The sequence below is a fragment of the Zonotrichia albicollis genome, chromosome 4 (genome assembly GCF_047830755.1).
Source record: "Zonotrichia albicollis isolate bZonAlb1 chromosome 4, bZonAlb1.hap1, whole genome shotgun sequence".
Classification (NCBI taxonomy): domain Eukaryota; kingdom Metazoa; phylum Chordata; class Aves; order Passeriformes; family Passerellidae; genus Zonotrichia; species Zonotrichia albicollis.
The window spans coordinates 61,337,732-61,358,611 of record NC_133822.1 but is presented as its reverse complement, the minus strand read 5'-3'; the positions used below and the strand labels follow the sequence as shown (position 1 = coordinate 61,358,611).

The 20,880-nt window shown below is 39.8% G+C and overlaps 1 protein-coding gene across 5 annotated transcripts; it reads right to left on the bottom strand.

Moving 5' to 3' along the window:
- Positions 1-3,037: 3,037 nt before the first annotated feature.
- Positions 3,038-20,461, bottom strand: ING3 (inhibitor of growth family member 3). Of its 5 annotated transcripts, none has more exons than XM_026790323.2 (12): positions 19,788-20,461; positions 19,556-19,620; positions 15,376-15,476; positions 13,964-14,029; positions 11,766-11,862; positions 9,498-9,569; positions 9,111-9,227; positions 7,018-7,076; positions 6,472-6,662; positions 5,146-5,338; positions 4,609-4,647; positions 3,038-3,983 (listed from the first exon to the last, which is right to left on the bottom strand). In XM_026790323.2, the coding sequence occupies exons 1-12, from the start codon at positions 19,922-19,924 to the stop codon at positions 3,867-3,869; spliced, it is 1,254 nt and encodes a 417-aa protein (XP_026646124.1). In that variant the 5' UTR covers positions 19,925-20,461; the 3' UTR covers positions 3,038-3,866. The 5 variants fall into 5 exon arrangements, with proteins under 5 accessions (XP_026646124.1, XP_026646123.1, XP_005482011.1 ...); XM_026790322.2 differs by having other exon boundaries at positions 7,018-7,175; positions 19,788-20,460; XM_005481954.4 differs by having other exon boundaries at positions 7,018-7,175; positions 19,549-19,620; positions 19,788-19,966.
- Between the last annotated feature and the right edge of the window lie 419 nt (positions 20,462-20,880).

The window sequence follows — 20,880 nt, the reverse complement described above, 5'->3', positions numbered from 1 at the left end:
TGAAAGTGTTAAGAGGAACATTAATATAAATTGGCATAGATACACTGAAGTGTGACATTTTTCTCCTTTTAGTTATATTGTTCTCAGAGCATTTTAGTCAAATTAGGGAGGAGTAACAAAACTGAAGGGACTGTGTTCATAGGGTGTGGCTTAACTTTATTCATGTATACCCTGAAGGGAGTGTAAAAACTCAAGACTTATTCCTCTTGCAATTCTGCCTCTTAGAGATTCTAGTCTAAAGAAATTGAGCACTCTGCTGTCAAGGTAAAGGCTGTCTCCCTTGAAGAAGAAAAATGTATGGCCGAGACATTCCAGCAGAATGAGGAGGGAGATGAAAAAATCTGCCAAGAAAAGCCAACTCGCAATAGAAAGTACCTCCCTGGTGAGGCAGAACAGAAAAGTGAAACAGACCTCAGAATTTCTGACCTTTACTGTGTGTCAATAACATGGTGCAAAGTTTGGTAAAGAAGAATGCAAATTATCCCTTCCTATCCAGAGAGACAAACTAGTGGGATTTTCAGATTAGTATCCATTAATGTATTTTCTCCCCCTTTTTCAGATCTAGAATAAAGAAAAGTTACAGCTCGCCAGTGCATACAGACAATACTCTTTACAAGGAATAGACAGTGTTTTGTTCCATTAGAGTGCTTAGCACATTGATTCTCAGTTTGTGGTACTACAAATATCCCTCATCCTAAAAGTTCATCCAAATGTTGGAACACTGACATGAAAATAAAAGAAACTGCACTGCCTAATGTTGAAGGTCACCTAACATAATGTTTGGTATCAAATAGCTTTCATTGAATGCCAGAGGATTTTAGAACTGTCAGAGGCAAGCTGGAATACTTTCCTCAAACTCTTTTGACCCCTGCTGATCAATCTTCAGTGAGTTTCTGATCCAGGGAACTTAGCAATATATCCCATTTTGTAATGTAGGCATGCCACATGTGAAAAAACGTTGCTCATTTTTTCATTTTGGACTGGCTACCTCCATACCACTACTTCTATCAAAACACACACCTTTTCACATCACTTCTTAATTTACAATCCCTATTATATTCTCATGGAGCTGCCTCTTTCCCATCCAGAAGAGTCCCAGACAATTAATCTGTTCCTCAGCTGTGTTGTCATGATACAGCTTTGACCCTCCAATTGGAGCCTTTTCCTAGCTTTGCTGTCTTTTTGTAACAGAGCAGACCAGAATTTTGCACTATGTTGACCTAACTGCAATTCAATTTACACAGTGTAAAATTGTTTTGTTTTGTTTTTTATCTCCTACTGAGTCATGCTCAGCACTTTTGTGACCTGCTGCTGAACAGTGAGCTGAGGTTTCCATAAAATTACGAGGTAACTTCCAAATCACTTTCCTACATAGTAATCCCTACTTCCTACTTCAGAGGACTCAGCTGCAGGTAAAGTGAAATCTAAGTATTATTTTATATTTTATATTTACATTGTTTTAGCAAAATGTTTAAATATGTTTTCTATTTTATCAGACATAGTCTGATGCTTTTAGCACTTTCCATTTTTGGGTTTTTTTTTTGAGAAAACAACATACCTGCAAATATCATGTTCCCATTTAGGCCTCTTTAACTGACCTCTTCTGTAACTCTTGAGCAGCAGAGTCCTGCTCTTCTTTAGCAGTGTGTATTGAGGACATTGCTGATTTATTCCTTTACTCTTAATTATTCAGTTTTCTAAACAGCAGTGTGGATGTCCCAATCCACGGATGGCTACTCTTTGACCTGTGCATCACTGATTTTAAAGAAGATTTAATGAGAGACTTTGCACCTGTACTTGTTTACCTAAGGAAGTGTCCAGCAGCATTACTGACCACGAGGCATGAGCTCTCTCTGTAGGTAACTACTCACACTGCTCAGTGCTTTTACAGTCTAATCTCCTCCTGACCTGTACGCTTCTTTTACAGGCTTCCTATTTAGATAATGAAATTATGTACAGGTTTTATTGTTCTACATCTTTGACTTACGTATTGCATTTTTTTCCACATTTGTCCATGTCTGTCTTTTTGACACAAAATACTAATTCACTAATAAGGACATGTTGCTTTTTTTTTTTTTTCCTTGTGAGTTCTCTAATTTCTCAATGAAAAAATAATTTCTATTTCCCAATCAAACAGGGATCCAATATTCACACTAAAATTTGAAATTTTATTTTGGATTTGTAATTTTGGTACCATCTTAAGTATGGCTACCAGCAGAATGAGAGATTTTGCTGTATACAGTCTTAATTCTCAAAGGACTTAGTTCTTGGCCCTTGGGGCAGACATTCAGTTTCAGGAGAGCCTAGATTACTGGTTGCTTATTTAATTTCAATTTATAGCATGGCACCAGTTTTCCACAAAACAAACACTTTGTTATCTCCACTGTCTCAACAGCCTCACTTAAAACCAGATATTCTAGTATTCAAGTGTTTTTTTTAGACTGAGATTTCCACAGAAATATATACACAGTGGGTTGAGTTTCCAGTTTCACGGGAACTTTAGTTAACTGCTTCTTGCTGTTTATTTTCATGAACTTCCATCCTATCCTTTTGCCAAAGTCTATTTATCATTCATACTAACATTTCCCTTTTTTCAAATCTACTTTTCCTGAGTTCATGGACTTTAAATGCCTACTTCTTTCATTTTGAAAAAACATGGTGTGACAGAAGCCTGGTTTCATTCTCTGCACATACTCTTATTCCTAATGGACCTATCTGGTTTTATTCCCTTGGCACTATTTGCACGGTCATGCAATGGAACTGCTTCCTTCTCTCCCTCTCTTCTCTTCATGGGTCTGGAAAGCTCCCACATGACAGCCACAGTCTTTCAGCCTAACACAGGGCTGAAGTAAAATCTTTATTTCAAAGGGAAAACATATTTTTTAATAGTGGAAAGAAGAAGGAAGGAAAAAACAGGCATAAACCTCATCTTTCTGTTCAATGCTGCTGCATTAAAGAGCCAGGAATAGAAAGGAAATTTGTGAAACCATTTCAGTCAGAAATCTTTTTTTTTTGACAAATGTACAGGAAACATTAATCTGAGGAGTTGAGGTTCTTTTATTTTACACCTAATACAATTCAAATTTAAAGGATTACTTGCACAAAAAAATAAACACATTTGGTATAAAAATTTATTGTCACTTTAACACCTTTTTTTCTTCTTATGGCCTCCGCCTTCTCTGGAGCAGAAACATAGAAAGACTAATGGCACAAGTTTGTTGTATTCTACAGCATTTTTTGTCTTTACATACTCAAGTACCCTAAAGGACAACAGCCCGCTGTATACAAGAACCATTTTCTTCAGCCTGCTGAATTAAGTTTCATAAAGAACCAAAGCTATAAAGGCATTTTAAAAACCACTGTCTCTTTTTCCTTTCAGAAGCACTGACTTTTTGCACTATTAATATACATAGTGTTACGTAACAGCTCTTGAGTACAGTACATGCAGCAGAATATATCTGTTGTATATAAAACATACATTTAAAATCTTGACTTATCGGAATTTTTGGAAGATTGAGTACTTGTAGAATGCCCACTGCTTAGAGAAAATGGTTTGATAGTACAAATATCTGCATATGCTGGCCACTGGAACAATCCAAGGCTCACTGGAATAGTATCTGTAGCACATCAAGGTGCATAAATAATTTACCTACAATATTAAAACATGACTTATCAAAACCAATAGTTCAAGATCTTATGACTGGGGGCTGGAACTAGAAGATCTTTACGGTCCCTTCCAACCATACCATTCTATGATTGCTATGTTACTCTTCAGTGGTTGCAAGGAAGTGTGCTGAGAGTTGCCCCTCCCCTCCCAAGTCCTTTATAAAAGCTTTATTATGCAATTTTTTTCCAGATGAACAAACTTATTTATGTCTGCTGCCTCTTCTCTTCATTGCAGCTGTACACTGTGGACAGTACCATTTCCCTTTTGGTGCTTCTGTCAGTCCAACACATCCATAGTGGAACCACTCAATTGGGCACTATAAAAAGAGAGGGTTTGTGAATTGGGGTTTTTTTCAAAATGCATATCACAAATACAATTCTATGAGAATGGAACACGAGTAGAAAGTGTAGATTCTGCATTTCACACCAGTCACTGGACAAAACAAGGAGAGGGGAAGATCTGCAACATACACTCAGTACACTAAGAAAAATGGTAAAAATTCTAGGAGTCATATATGGACTCACATTACAGAGCCAAAGAAGTATATTGTGCTTTGAAATACTTAGTTTGACAAAGAAATCTTATCACTCACTTCTGTTTAAATGTAGTTATCTCAGTAAATACATTATTATATTCAACTGTTCTTTGAAAACTTTTTTATTTGAAAAGGACAACTCTTATTGGTAGTGAAATAGCTGTAAAATTCACAGAAATAAAGGATATTTTGAAGCAGCACATTTTTGAACCTAGCAAAGGCTGCAAGTTTCTAAAAGAATCTAAGCCATGTGGAGACCTGAGAAGTTTCCTGAAGATGGTTCAAATCATACGCACTTAACTCTAAAAAACTCTACTCAAAAACAAACTCTAAAAAAAAAGCAACTCCTACATGCAATAGTTATATGCATAAGCCTCTCATGAGCCTTTAGAACTTTGTTACTTACATCTTGGTTATCACAGCCTACCATTTCACCATAGGACACCTAGTAAAATAAGAAAAAAATCCTGTTAGCAATCACATTTTGAAAGGGCCAACATTCAAATTTCTTCCTTTGAGAGTTTTTCCATTAATAGCAGTAATAACATTTTCATTTTACTTTTGTTACACAACCCAAACACCATCATGTTCATAGTGAATTGATTTTCCAAAACTGTTTATGCAAAAGGAGATACATCTGCATTTTTCAGATTGGATAAAAAACAAAATTCACTGGAAACCCTCTCAATATTTTTTTACATTTAATTATTCCTGAAGTCTCCATTACAAGATTTAAAACTCTCCAAGGATATCACATCACTTAAAAAACTGACTATTTTTAGCTTCAACAGTTCATTATTCACACCACCAGTAAGTAAATAAAAACAGATCAGAAGTTCGAGAGTAAAAATACAGTTTTTTCAAAATTAGCATTCAGAGAAGGAAGTTCATCTACATCAAAACAGCAGCTGTAGTTGTATTTCAGTTTGGAGGCCATCCTTACCTGATTGCAAATACAGTAACGTGGCTCATTTGGATCATAGGTCCAATCAACCTGGCTGTTAGAATCAGACTCTGGTATTACTGCTGTTTGCTGAGACAGTTCTTGTGCCAGCGCAGATGAAGAAGAACATGATGACAGAGAGGAAGAAGAAGATGATGATGAGGACTGCTGACTTGAGGATTTGTTGTTGCTTCTGAGGAAGAGTAAAAAGAAAAAAGGAAAAAAAGTGCATAGATGATTTATTTTCTGCCAAGTTAAAGAATCACTAAACAAGTACTTTGTTGTCTCTGAACTGCTGCAGTATGTAAATCCCAAAGCTATCATTCACCATCACATTTCATTCAACCACTGCAAGCACTGGAATGCACCCACTGTATGCTCTTGGAAAAGGAAGCAAGTCACACCAGCTTACAAGTGCAGGTTGTGCTGCTCCAATCAATGGAATTCAACAGATCTAAACTGTCTAGTGGCTTTAACAAATGCTCTTCTTCACAAAGTTTTCCATCAATAACTTTGGTGTCAAGTCCTTATAAAAACTGTTACCAATAAAACAGGAATTTACATATAAATAATGTTGTATGTCATGTGCAATAGATAACTGCTTTGAAGATGACTGATTCTCTGTTAATCTCCACTCAAGCATCAGCAATCACTCCATAGGAATGGTGCCAGAATAAAATTTCTCTGCTTTTGCTTATAGGTCAGACCTGACACCCAAGATATTCATAGATGAAAAATGCTTCTCAAACAGCATTATTAACTGAGTTGTGAATACACACAAATTTGAATGAAGAAAAAAAACTCAAGACAATTTAAAAGGATGGGTATTTTGAGATAAATTCTTTCAAGTACAAGTTCTGATTGTTGAACGTGTTGTGACGTTGTGTTGTTAAAAATATTTTAAAACTTCATTCAGAAATGAAATTCATTCCTTGTTCTACACGGTCAGTCATTAGAAAGTGTCATGTTTACTTGGCATCAGACATCTCCAGGTTATTTCAAAACCATTTACAAACCATTGCACAGTAATTCCCAACAATTGCTGTTAAATCAATCCTCTCCAAAACACACAAAAGTGAGGGAAGAAAATTGATTCTATCTCAGATAAAAATGCAGATCAATAGAGTTTGCTTAAAGAAAAAGAAGTGGAAGAACTAAAGAACACAGCCCTGCACAAAAAATGGCCAAGAGGCAGTAACTACCTTCTGCTGATTCCCTCCCACAGATATTAAATACAATGTATTCTATTACAGCCCATGAACTTTTTAAAAAAAAGCTCATCTGCCTTCAAATTTATAATTACAGTCAACAAGTAAGAAAACCTACTTGCTTTTTCTGCCACTTCGTGAATCTGTGGTTGATGAACTTAACGTCTGAGTTAATGTCGATGCCAGAGCTGATGATGAATATCCAGCTGAATCTCTGGACAATGAAAATTCTCTTCCAAGCTGAAAATCATTGTTCTTAAAGGCTTCATAGCTGGCTTTTAGACTGGATGTTCGTCTTCCCTCCTTCATCTAAAAGGAATGCTGATGTTGTATCAGATTACACAGTAAAGCTACTACATAAGGCTGCTAACTGCTACTGATATGCACAGGTTCACTTGTTACCTTGTTAATGAAATTATGTGCAGAAAGCAGTGAAATGTGTGAGAACATCTTCCAGGAAAAGTCAGAAAACAAGCTGTCCCTGTAGGCCAGCTAAACAGGATGAAACTGTCGCATAATAATAAAATTCTAATATAAGAACTGAATCACATCAGCTGAAAGCGATCATGGGAATTCAGATTAAAAAACAACAAACAAAACCAGTACTAGCCTTTTTTCTTAATCATAAGCAGATGGGATGATGACAAGAATAGTTTGACATTACCTGTGCCGTGGCTTGCACTGCTTGAGCTGCTGCCATGGTAATTGCACCGGCCCCGGATCCTGAAGATAATGAGCCCAGGTTATATGATGCCAATGGTTGAGAAGAGTTTGTATTGTATGCATTGTTTGAAGAGGATGATGAATTACTGTTTCGACACCCTTGATGAACAGAACACATTTATGAAATTTAAAATGAAACTAAATTCCTTTGCATTTTAAGAAGAGTTATATGATAGCCAGTGAAAGAGTAGGAACTCCGTTTACGCATCAGAGCAGTCTAACCATATGGAAAAAAGGCTTTAAAAGTAATTAGACACAGACAGTATTCGTTGATGGGGGAAAAAAAAGAGAAGTTTGTTCCCTATCTGTCCTCATGTGCAAGGAGTCCTTTTAGAAAGAGAGCTCTCACTATGATGCTCAGCTATCAAACAACAGATACAGCTGCCATACCTATGCCTATATTGAAACAATTCTCACTACTATAATCATCAAGAAGAAGGTAAGAATGATTACACACCTATACTGTTTCTGAAGTAAAACTTTGAACAATCTTAATTCTAAAAACTATAGATCAGTTTTAATGCAAAACAATTTCCAGGGTCATCTGCAGAATGACAGCTGCCCAAATATAACTACATTTTATTTGCAGCCTCAAGTGAAGCTTCTTCAAAAGAAAACTGAAATAGACATGACTGAAATGACTTAAAACTGACTTAAAACATGACTGAGGTATCTGATTTACTATATAACTCCTTAGTCTTTTATTTTTAGAAAAGAAACTATGAAACACCTTAATATTGAGACTAGGCAGAAAGGTTTAGGTTTTTTTAGTCACTATATACAAAAAGACTTTTCTTTTGACATAGACAACACATGAAAAAAATTTATTTTCGGACCAACTCTTAAAAAAAGGTGTGAAAATTCTTTTCCCTTACTTTGGAAACTGTTGTCTGCATTTTCTTCCCAAAAATAATGCATTCATCTCTTATATTTGTACTACTAGCTGAATGAAACTGTACTATTATCTTCTTCAAAGTGTAAATAAAAAGAAACAGCCATCATACAGCTATTAAATGACAACAAAGCAGACACACTTCATGGAAAACACAGATGACTAAGAATGCCTGTAATTTCTCATGTTTCAAGTTACTGAAAATCCCAGGGAAAGGGGTATCAGTCTCTGATTGAGGACTGGCTGAATGACAGATCCCAGAAGGTCTTTATTGATGGCACAGGGTCTAGAAATTCCACAAAGGAAAGTGCAGTGCACCTGGAGAGGAATAACCCCATGCAACAGCAGAGGCTGTGGGCTGACCTGCTGAAAAGCCACCTTGTGGAGAAGGACCTCATGGTTCTGGTGAACAACAAACTGTCCCTGAGCCAGCAGTGTTCTCTGGGGGCTAAGAAGGCCAATGGTGTCCTGGGGAGCATTAGGAAAAGCATGGCCAGAAGGTTGAGGGAGGTGATCCTGCCCCTCACTCAGCCCTAGCAAAGCTGCATCTGGAGTGCTGTGTCCTGTTCTGGGCTGCTCAGTGCAAGAGACATGGAGCTCCTGCAGTGGGTCCAGTGGAGTGAAGAAAAGGTGATTAAGGTACTGGAGCACCTCCCTTATGAGGAAAGGCTGAGGGAGGGAGCTGGGCCTGTTCAGCCTCGAGAAGAGATGACTGAGAGGGGACCCCATCTCTGGCTGTGAGCATCTCAAGGGAGAAGGTCAAGGGGATGGAGCCAGGGCTCCCAAGCAATGGGACAAGAGGCAACAGGACCTGATTGCACAGGAAGCTCCACCTGAATATAAGGAAGAACTTCTGTACTGTGCAGGTGGCTACACACAGGACAGGTTGCATAGGAACAGCCTCCAGAGAGTCTATGGAGTCTCCCTCACTGGAGATATTCAACAACTGTCTGGACACAACCCGGTGCCATGTGCTCTGGGATGGCCCTGCTGGAGCAGGGAGGCTGCACCAGATGACCCACTGGGGTCCCTTTCAACCTTACCTATTCCATGATTCTGTGATTTCAGAAGACTAACTCACAAATATAATTAAGTTTCTCTTCTGACTAAAAAGCAATGAAATGAAAGACAATTAGGATTACCTGGTGTGTTTTCTTTAGAAGCATCTGATGTCAGGGTAGATAGAAGAGCTTCAGATTTAAACTTCTTTTCAGGAACATGATCTGTTGTACTATGGTGAGATGGATTGTGTTTCCTTTCTAAATGAAATAAATTAAAAGAAATTTAAAATCTATTCAGCTTTAAAGTCAAATTATGCTAGCACTTTCAACCAATTCCCACCAGCAAAACCTATTTTATTCTTGCACTTCTTAACAGATATGATTAGTGTTTATTATGCTTTGTTTTCTCCTTGCAATGATGGAGGGGAAAAACGTTCTAAACCATCTTTTTCCTCATACTTCTCAACAAAAAAAAAACCCCAAAGGAAACATAAACAGTGGCCATGTTTTTAAGTTTCAAATACTTACTCTCTACTGGAGTGTGAGAATGGGAGTGATGGTTATTCACAGGCTGTGCTGGTGTATCCAGCTCCAGAGACCCTAAGAGGGAGGTAAGAAGGACGCAAAAATTGAGAGTTGGCAATGGTTTAACTTTTACATACTAAAGGGATTTTTAAAATATTAACCAAATCAAAATGCAGTTATATTTATTTTAATCAGAAGAATTTTTGCTGGCGTTGAAACCATTTCTACAGTACAGCCACAAACCAGTGAGATTAGTTCTCAAATAAAAATTGATGACTGCTTGTTGAAATCAAGAACTTAAAATCAAGGCAAATAAGAAGAAACAAGAACATTGCCCTCACCAAGCCACTTAGTCAAATGAATTGCAGAATGGCTGCACCAAAAGTACAGACCATCTATACCAGTATAAACTGAAGACTGAACAATGTAAACTGTATAAACAAGGCATCTTGTTCCATTGAGTCTACCTTGTCACATTCAGTCAAAACTCAAGAAAATAGCAGTTTCATCTTTAAAGAAGATTTTAACATTCAAAAGAAATGGCTGCAGATCATCCAGATTTTCTTAACATCCAAAATACACAGAGCAACAATACAAATAAAAACAAAACAAAAAACCCCACAAAACCAACAAAACAACAACAAATCCCACCCTCATCCTCCCCATCCCCCCCAAAGGAAAAGGTCAGACAGGCATAAATCCAAGTATACGTCTAAGAATAATATTTCTGGTTAAGATGAGGCTACTTAATCACACCATAGGAGAGACTTTGGCTATAAATTTGGAACAATATACAATATTTTGTTCTCCAAACTCTAACAGAAAGATTTTTAAGTAGTTGCAATACCTACCAACTTGCATTCACACAGACGACAAAACAAGAACGCAATTCACATTCATTTTTCAAAATCTGTATCCTCAGCATTTCTTTACCTCTTCCAGTGCTTTCAAAAAGCACTGAAATACATGAGTAATACATAAATATTACAAAAGTTTAATATAATTATTCTAGAAGAGGATCAAAGCATAAGGAGCTATTTTGGCTGAGAGAACTTCAATCACGTAATGAACTTGCCCAAAGGCTGCCCTCTGGTGGGACTTCAACCTCATGTATTTACTTGCTCTGAAAGCTAAAAATGTTAAGTCTTCTACTTTTAGTTTTATTTAAAAACAAACAAGGAAACAAAACCCTCAAACAGAACAAACCTTAAAGATGCAACATGCAATACAGTGCTTCTCTATTTTGATTTCTTGAAATCCTGTCTAGCAACCTCTCCAAACATGTGGTTCTACAGAAGGTAGCACTGCATCCTAAAACCAACTGGGATTTAAACTAAAGTAAACTAGTCATTTTCTGTAATTGCTAGTTAATGAACAGCATTTAATTTAGAGTTTTCTTATATTGTGCCTGTTATTTGTAATAGCAATTACAAATAAAATAGCCCCAAACTCCCAGCTTATACAACTCAGCCACAAAAAGTTCCAAGAAAGAATGCTTGTTCCTAATATCCACAAGTGACTTAAGTAAATTTTCACTACCTTTGGCTATGAGGACAGCCACTGCCTCCATAATCACAGCAGTTACATCAACTCAGAAATTTATCACATTTGAATTTGATGTCTAAATGCTGATACATACAGAAAAGACAGCTTGGTGTAGATTCTTCTACACCAAGCTGGGGAAAAAGCTGTAACTTTACATTTTTATTCACATTCCAAATACCAGCATGGCTGTATTTAACATGCAGGTTTCTTACATAAAATGTTTTTCCTTCACTGGCCCATTACAGAACAACCCATTCTTGCCCCTTTAAAATAGAAAACCACCAAGTACATGGGAAACTAAAATAATGAACCTCCTTAGTTTGGTGGCAATCACTTCAAGGAAGAAATGTTACCCTTGCAACTGGGTAGGTGGAATGCTTAGGCCAAAGTACTTGGCTCAATACCTACAACCATTAAAAACAGGTTTAAAGAATTATGTACCTTCCTACAACCATTAAAAACAGGTATAAAGAATTATGTATCTTACTGTAGCAATTCACAAGGACAACAGTTGTGTGAAATTATTCTACTTACTCAAATGTATTTTGATTTTACTGGTATAAATCGAGGTTGAAACTAAAATCTGAGAGTGGGTTAAACTAAAATTTCAAAGTGGGTTAAAACGTGGGTGAAAATACTGGCAGCCACTAACAAGTGTATGATAGTTTAATTCTGGAAATTGACAGAAAGTCTGTCAAGTTCTTAAAGAAAAACATGCATACTTACGTCTCTCTAATATTTCTGTAATTCCAGCATTATCTGCTTCAAGTTCCATTTTAAATTTAGCAAGTTCCTGGTCCAATTTTCTCAAGTGACGGTCTACCTGTTTGTTAGATAAAGCAGAAATAAATAGCATCCAGTTCTGGAACATGAATATCTACATCCTTCATCTCAGGCCTGCTAAGTATTTCCCTTCCAGCAGTTTTGTACCATGCAGCACTAAGCAAAATAATGCACAAAAGGGATCTTCTTGGTCACCTCCATTTATCTCCCTCAGAAGAGACACTGTTGTTAACACCAAAATAGCACAGGGAAAGCTCCAAGACACTTCTTTTCAGAAATAAAGATGAGGAAAACTTGGAGGTGCTCTAGTTATGAAAACTTAATAAGGAAGAGAAAGAACAGTAAATGACATGGACTTTAGTAGAAATTGGGCTGCTTTGGGGAAATTGCAAGTTCTGAACTGAAACCTGTGTGCAATTTTTGTGCCACTATAAGTACCAATAAATTTGGTGTATTGAGTCTCAAATGAAAGTGGAGACTCCTGTGCATTTCAGCAAACTATGATGTGCTGTTGGGTATTGAAAATTAATTAAAAAAAAAATCTCAACTCACTATCGTGAAAAGAAAGACTACATTCCAAATGCTTTCTACATCTGTAATCACACAGCAAAATTTACCCATCTTTATAAAAACTGGGAGGTTTTTCCAGTTATCAGCTGAGCAAAAGAGAAGAGGCAGTTCCAACTTCTAGAACAAACTTTTGGCTAGTTGTAGTGGAACTAAAGCAGTTGTTTTATGTCTCCAATATTTGAGTGTAGTCTGACTTGCAGGTTCTGTTCTCTTGAGAAATGTAAAATAAATAAACCTTAATCACATGCCATCCCTCTCTGGGTCTGGCCATCCATCCCATTTTTCACCCAATGAAAAAATGCCCAAGGTGTTAGCAGCCAATTTCTCCAGGAGAGTTCTGTAGGAAACAGTGTCCAAGGCTTTACTGAAGTCCAGGTAGACAACATCCATAGCCTTTCCCTCATGTACTAAGCAGGTCATTTCATCACTGAAGATCAGGTCAGCCAAGCAAGACCTGCCTCTCCTTCACCCGCTCTGCCTGGGCTCGATTCCCTGGCTGTCCCGTTGGTGCTGTGTCATGACACTCAGGATGATCTGCTCCATGACCCTCCCCAGCACGGTCAGGCTGACAGGCCCTTACTTCCCTAGATGCTCTTTCTAACCCTTCTTGTACATGGGCATTACATTGCTCATTTCCAGTCAATTGGGACCTCTGGGAAACACCCAAGAGTGGCTCAGTGACCTTTTCCACTATCTCCCTCAGTGGGGAGGATCCCATCACAGCCCCAGACTCGTGTGTGTCTCAGTGGCACAGCAGGTTGTTGACTCCCTTGAGTTATGGGGACTTCATTCTGCCCCCCACCCACTTGCTCCAGCTCTGGGGGCTGGGTATTCTGAGAACAACTGGGCTTGCTGTTAAATATTGTGCAGCAATGAAGGCATTAAGTACCTCTGCCTTTTCTTCATCCTCCATCACTATGTTTATCTCTGTATCCAGTAAAGGATGGAGATTTTTCCACAGCCCTTCTTTTATTGCTGATATATTTTTTTAAATGTTTTTTGTCTTTCACAACAGTAACCAGATAAACTTGGGCTTTGGCCCTTCTAATATATCTCCCCACACAACCTCATAAAATTCTTGCAGTCTTCTCAAGTTGCCTGCCCATTCTTCCCAAGGTGATACACTCTCTTTTTTCCCCCAAATTGAAGCCAAAGCTCTGTATTTAGCCGGGCTGGTCTTCTTCCCTTCTGGCTTCTCTTTTGGCACATGGGGATGGGCTGCTCCTATACATTTAAGATTTCCTTCTTGAAGAATGCCCAGCCTTCCTGGACTCCTCAACACTGTATGACAAAGGATTCTCTCAACCAGTCTCCTAAACAGGCTGAAACCATGCATTAAAATCTTAGGATTTCTAATACTATTTCTCTGATTTATATTTAAGTGACACTTACTATCCAAAACTCTTAAAAGTCAATAAAATATAAAATGTTTCTTTCATCAGCAAAACATCTGTATGCAGACAACATAAAAGTACAGCACACTGCAGCATGACTGCAGTGCTTATCAAAATGCTTAGAACTTCCCAGGGCATAAATTTAGGTAATTCGCCACAACTCTTGTGTCCACTTACCAGATCATATATTTGATTAGCCAGTTGCACTTTTTCATCTGCATCTTCCAAAGCTTTATAATAATCCTGTTATGAAGAGAATTAAAAAAAAAAATTAATGTAACAGAATTAATTTCAGTAAGTTTAAGCTGCTGTTATGAAGCATAAAATGTAAATCAAAAGGACAAATTTAAGTCAGTTTTCAGAAAGACTGAAATTTTTCTGTAAACAACAATCATCTGCATTTTAAATGAGATATATAAATCAAATTATTTTCCCTGTGTTAAAAAAAGCCACATTACAAGAAGGAGACACTTCCTACTGCAAGAAATGCTACAAGAAATTAAACAATCTTGGATTTATTTTATATTACTCAGCATCATGTTATGAACTTAAAATAAGAGCATGTCTTTTATTTCAGGACCACCACAAATCCTACTGCTCTTCAAAATGATGCTGAAGTACTCTGTGGGGAAGCCTTTCCAGCATTCTAGTTAAACAGAAATAATATTGTATATAATTTAAATTGCTTTAAAATAAGTTTCTCTAACTCATGAGTGCATTCTAAATAATTTGACTAAAACAATCTAGAAGTCTCCTCTACCTATGAGAATTCAGACAAAAGTTTAAAAAAAGTATGTTTTCAAATGCTTGTACTTTAGAGTTGAACAGATTTTACTGCCTTTTAATTCTCAACTTCCACTGAATAGTAACTTCTGTGAAAACTACTGAAGTTTTGATTCAACGAAAGTCAACAACAATTTTTCATTTATTCCAGTGGAGTCAGAGCTCTGACCTTTTTTCTCTTCAGATTTTAAAAACCTATTTGCATTAATTAAAGAACAACCTTTACCCAAATTAGGGGCTGAAATAGCCACTGTAGGAGATTACAAAGGGGTTTCTCCTGACAAAATGATGGGCTACGTTGCTAAAAATACCATCACCAATGCTCAAGTATTGAAGGACAAAACAGAACACATTCATATTCATGTTCTTACTCCTCCCTCTCTCAAGCTAAACAGACCATATGTATAATGTGTAGAAGGACATTGGCAGAAAATCACAGGAAATGTTGAATCTAAGCTTGAAAAATATCCTCTAAAAGAAAGCACATTAACTTGGGCAACTTCACGTCACACAAACAAAACCAAGAAAATCTGAGCTCCAAACTTGGGAGCTCAGGCTTCCTCACCATTTCAATTACATTTTTTTTAAATGTTAGCAAGTGCTCTGTAAAACTTCAGAGAAATTCTTGATCAAAGAATCCTTCCACTCACTTTCCTCCTCCATGGTAGTTCCATCCACCTCTATGAAAGTCCAAGGGAAGGCACAGTTCTCAACACTTAAATCTCCCATCAATCATAAACTATTTTTTCCTAAGGTTGTCTTAGTTTGCAAAAGAAAAATCTGACCCACTCTTATGATATCCTTACTTTTTTGATTGATGTCATTTGTTCTTCTCTCCATTCAGGTTTGTTTTTCTTTGCATTCATAAAAAATTCATTTACCCTCTGCTCAAGCTGATCCATTGCATCTGTAGCATAGGGAAAGATTGAAACAAATGTTATTTTCTCATGTACATAAACATTAGAAAATAAGGGGAAATTTTTTCTCAAACAAACTTGACAGGACTGAGGTGCAAACTATTAGAGAAGAAAAAAAAGAAAAAACCAAAACAACCAAGCAACAGTGCACAGCGGAGGGAAATATTTACCTTAATTTCCAAGAAGCAGAATTGCATTCTGGTAGGATTCTCATCAAGGTTCTTGTGCTCTCCAGTATGGGACAGGCAGGACTCCAAGTTCTAAAGGTTTTTTGTCCCTAAGAGCAGTGGTAGTGACTTAAAGCACGACCCAAACTCCTCACCCAGGGCTCTAGACTGCTGACTTTGGAACATTCTAGCCAGTTACAAACTGAGCAGGAAACAAAATGTTCTCCTAAGAGAAACAGTCAAATACAAAACCAAATAATTGAAAAAAATTAGTGTCTCAAAAAGGTAGACCAACTGAAGAGCAAGCCCTGCCTTTAAGTGCAGGGCCTCTCCACTGTTTGCTAGGAAGTGGCAGGGCAAATTGAAAGCACTCACAAATTATTCCCTCCACCCCCCAGAGGAGTAAATGCACTGATGAACTATTATTTGGAGAGGATTCTCACTTTCATGAAGTTGAGAAATATCATAAGGGGGGGAAAAATAAAACCACCCATTTTCTAACATTAACTATCTCTGGAAAGGAAAATGTCAATCACAAGCTATTCATTTTTCATTGTTTATTGAGACATGAACAGGGATTCCCTTCCCTTTCCCCTCCACCCTTCTCCCACTGAATTTACTATTGCAACAGCTGGACACTTGTGCACCCAACAGCTTGCACATTTCCAAAAACATGCAGCTGCCTCAGTCAAATGTGCCTGGACAGCCTTGCTAGTGCCAGGATAGATGACAGTAGTTAAGTTTTTTTTCCCAGCATTCTCAGTGACATTTTGCCCAGCTATCAGTTTTAAATTAAATGTGACAATGCACGAATCACCTACAAACTTCAGGCTCTGGGTGCAAAACACCTAAGAAACTTTCCAGAAACTACCATTACAACTGGATCACATCTTGCCAAAACAAAATGCAAATTAATTAATTATTTATTAATTAATTATTAATTATTATAATTATTATTATAATTAATTATTAGTTCAAGAAGCTCATGAAAGCCTAAGTATGATTTACTCTGAAAATCCAAGAGGCCAAGGGTCTTCCCAACTCTGTGAAAATTCACAGCTAGAACTGTTTGTATAAATATACAAAAATCATTCATACTCAATGATCAAAAATATTAATCAATTGTCTTTATACTGGGAACATTCAGGAACAAAACCAACAGGAATCTAACAACTGACTGGACAGAGCACTATTAATCCCAAGCCATAACAGCTGGGACATAAGTTCACATCAACTTTATTTAGACCCAGACAAAGTAGTCAAACAGCTCTGGAGTACAACAGGCTAAAGCTGGAGAACCTGAACCATGAACATTTTCCACTTGCACCATGCAGAGAACATTAAGAAGCCTGAGAGGCAAGCAAGCACACACTTTATATGGAGCCTTCTAAAATCTTTGAGCAAATGGCTCTAACTTGGTCCAAAAAGCCAACAGACAAAATATTCTATCTCCTATCCTCTACCTCCACAAACACTTTAAGTGTTATTCCAGTGGCCCCATAAAGAAGAAAATATTTAAAAAGTATCTTCCCTCTTCACTTTTAATTGAGGGCATGTTATCAGTCTGTGTGAACCCACCTAGGGGAAAATTTCCACAGAAACTTGGTTTCTCCTGAAAGAGCAGAAAAGGCAAAGGCAAGTTCAGGTCTGATCTACCAAATCAGATGGAAAGTTCTCTCTGCTACACCAACTTCATCCATTTTTTCTTGTGATAATATATTCTGAGATACTCTTTTCTTAGATCAAATTTCCCAAGAGAGTTGCCAAAACTTCTATGAGAACAGAATCCTTTTTCCAGATACTGATATTTTACCATGAAATCCTGATAACCCATGATTTTAACTTAAAACAGAGAAATGAATTTTATGCTTCATGTGGAGCTCAGTTAAAGCTCAAGAGTCAAGCCCAATTCAGACGATCTTTGCTTTTTCCACAACAATCTTATCAGAATATACAGGAGACAGACCCAGTTTATTGTTTCTTCCAACTACAAACAGCAGGAGCTGCCTCATTAGGAGTCAGTGTGGTCCAAACAGGCCAGAATACAAAGTCAACCATGACACTAAAGCGGAGTAGCAGAGATATCTCTGAATTACAAATCATGTAGATTTCTGGGACAGCATCACTCATCAAAGTACTGCTTTCAAGTACTTCCTGAGACACCAAACAACCTCCAGGTTTGCATATATTGTTCATCATGCAGCTGGGCAAGCGATGCTGAAGAGGTGCTAGTCTAGAAGTTTCATAAATGTCTGGATACTCTGCCAATCACTGCACAAGAATCACTGAAGTACCAAGGTCTGAGAAAATTTTTGTCAACACCTAAGGTTGGTCCTAGTATGCAATATTCATTGTCATTTACTACTTCCAGTAATACAACATGGAATGCTATTTGTCATTTTCAGTTAAAGCAGAGGAAATTACAATCTGCTGTCTTGGTGCTGCTAGCTGCCTCAAGTTCTCAAACAGACCTAAAAAAAAATCACTACTATTTTCTTTGTCTTCTTATGGAACAGAAGTAAAATCTGTGAACTTATTCCAAACTATCCAAGTCAGGGCTCACTTCCCCTCATGATACTGCCTGGTGATAATGACTTCAGAGCTGCTATGTCCCAGAAGGAGCCATGACAGCTCCCACAACTTTTAAGCACTGAACTCAAGAGAACATTTAGGTGATAATATACCAAAAAAATCCTATAGACAGTTCTACATGTGTCAATAAGGCCTGTTAAACAGACCTGCTGTGTCCACTGAAGTAAATATCCAATGGAAAGCACATTACAGTATTATAGAACTGTTCCCACTTAGTGCTGCATTCTGTATTCCTATACAGTGTTTCCTTGTCATTTCACTCTCTGTTCTTTCTCTCCTTCCCCTTTACAATAACCTGGCCCTTCCATATTGATGATTGCTCTCATCTTTTGTGCAGTAGCAGTTGCTCTCATCTTTTGTGCAGTAGCAGTTTCACTAATGAATACTTTTGGATCACAGTTATAGATAACCATATTAATTGTGTGTTAAATGACTGCAACAGCTACCCAGTGTTACAGGACACCTAAGTCCCAGATGTGATTGCATTAGAAAAGATGAAATGGCAATGCAGCCTGAAAACAGCCTAAGGCAGTGCATTACATTAGGATGTAAGCAGAGATAGTGATCTACAAAGAAACTTGGAAGTGTATTTATATTTTGTATAAAATACATATTTATACAAAAGTAGGCATTTGTATAAAATATAATTTGTATAAAACCGAAAGTATAAAGTATATTTGTTTGCATGTCAGCTAGGGCATAAAGGGCCGAGCAAATGGCACCTTCCGATGTTACTATAAGGGAGCTGGCTGGAAAGTTTCAGGGAGAGCATGCCGCTGCCTACTGGAAGGAGTGGGACATAACTCATGTTCCAAGCCACCATCACTGCTCTTAGGGATCAAAAATCTAAAGAGTTTGGGACGTGCCACGGAAGATGCCTTTGGGAGCAGCACAAGCGCGGGCAGGCAGCCCCGTTCGGGCGGGCGGGGGCGCGGGGCGGGCCGGGGGCTGCCGCGACAGCGCCAGGGGCGTGCGCCCCGCCCCGCCCCTCGCCTCAGCGCTCGGCTCGGCTCCCTCCGCCCGCGGGAGACGACGAGACGCCCCCGGGCAGAGCGGCGCTGCCGGAGAGCCGCGGCACGGCTGGGAGGGAGTGCGACCGCCCCGGGACAGCGCGGGAGAGCGGGCGGAACTGCTGCCGCGGGCCGGAGCGGCGCCGCTTCGCCTCCTTCCTTCCTCGCCGGCTCGGCCTCCCCGGCCGTGCCGCCCCGCGGCGGGGGAGCGGCGGTGGGGCCGGTGCCCGCGGGGCGGAGCGGGGCGGGCGCGCAAGGGGCGGGCGGAGGCGGAGGGGGCGGGACTCACGTACTCTGCACCTGCAGGTCCATCTCGCGCATCTCGGTGAACCTGTCGCGCAGATCCATGGGAAGCTGCTCGATCACTGCGGGGACACGGGGGAGCGGGAGAGAGGGGGGAGGGAGGAGGGAGCCAGTCAGTCACTCGCTGCCGTGGGGGAGGGGGAGCGCCGCCTCCTCGCCGCGGCTTCCCCCGGCTCCCCCGCACCGGCCGTGCCCGGCCGCCCGGCGCCCCCGCCGCGCACACACTCACTCTCCAGATAGTCCTCCAGGTACAGCATGGCGGCGGCCGGGCCCGCGCCCAGGGGCTGCTCGAGAGCGGGCGCGCGTCCCTTCCAATATGGCGCCGCCGCCAACAACACCAGCACCTCGACTCAGCGAAAACAACATTGGCGGCGGACGGCGCTCGCCGCGGCCCCGCCGCGATTGGCTGCTCGCGCCGCTGACGCACACCGCGGCCCGCGCTCTGCCGCGAGGCCTCACGGGAAGCGTAGTCTGTGCTGGGCGAGCTGTGGGAGGTTGCGCGTCCTGCCCTGCGTTATCGTTCCGGCCGGTTCACGGTCCGGAGCCATTCCCGCGATCCTGGAGCGTTCTCGCTGTTCGGGGCCGTTCCCGCGGTGCTGGGGGCATTCCCGCCTCAACGGGGCCCGCACACTCTTGTCCCAGAGCAGCTTTGGGCCCTCCGGAGCGTCCCCGGCGCGACCGCAGAGCCTCAAGTCAGGCGAACGGCGAGGGAAAACTTGCAGCTTCTTGACCAGTCTCGAGGCTTTTGTTGGCGCCTTGTTGTTTTAAATGTTCGCAGCCGGCAGTAGTTCATTAAAAGCGTAAGAAACGGCAAAGCTAATGAATTTGCTTCAGTCCGTGATCTCTCACGGCACAAGATAAAAAAGCTGCTCCGTTCAGCGCAGGTCACAGGCACGGACAGCCTTAGGAGAGGAAAAACGAACGTGGGCTTTGGGATTGCTGCTCAGAGTGTAACCAAAATTGGCTGACAGCACTGACTGCCATCCAATTACAATACTCCTTGCGGTAATTCACTTTCACGTGTTTGGGACTGGGTTTTTTCACACTGTTTAATTCCCCCAAATAGTCTTTTTCATCACTCTTCTATTATAGTTATTTACTGCTTTAAGCATGGACTGATGCATTTATCCAGTGTTTTTTGCCCAGGGAAAGAAGATGCTGGGGCTTGCATGATGCCAGGTGTAAGTATAGGAGCGTAAGAATTATGGTAGCAGATCAGGTTTGCTTTCCACCGTGCTTTTTGTTTCTATGTCTTTAGCTGTGCCAGGTGTATCCAAGCAAAAAGGAAACGTATGCTTAAGCCAAGTATTAGTAAAACTTGC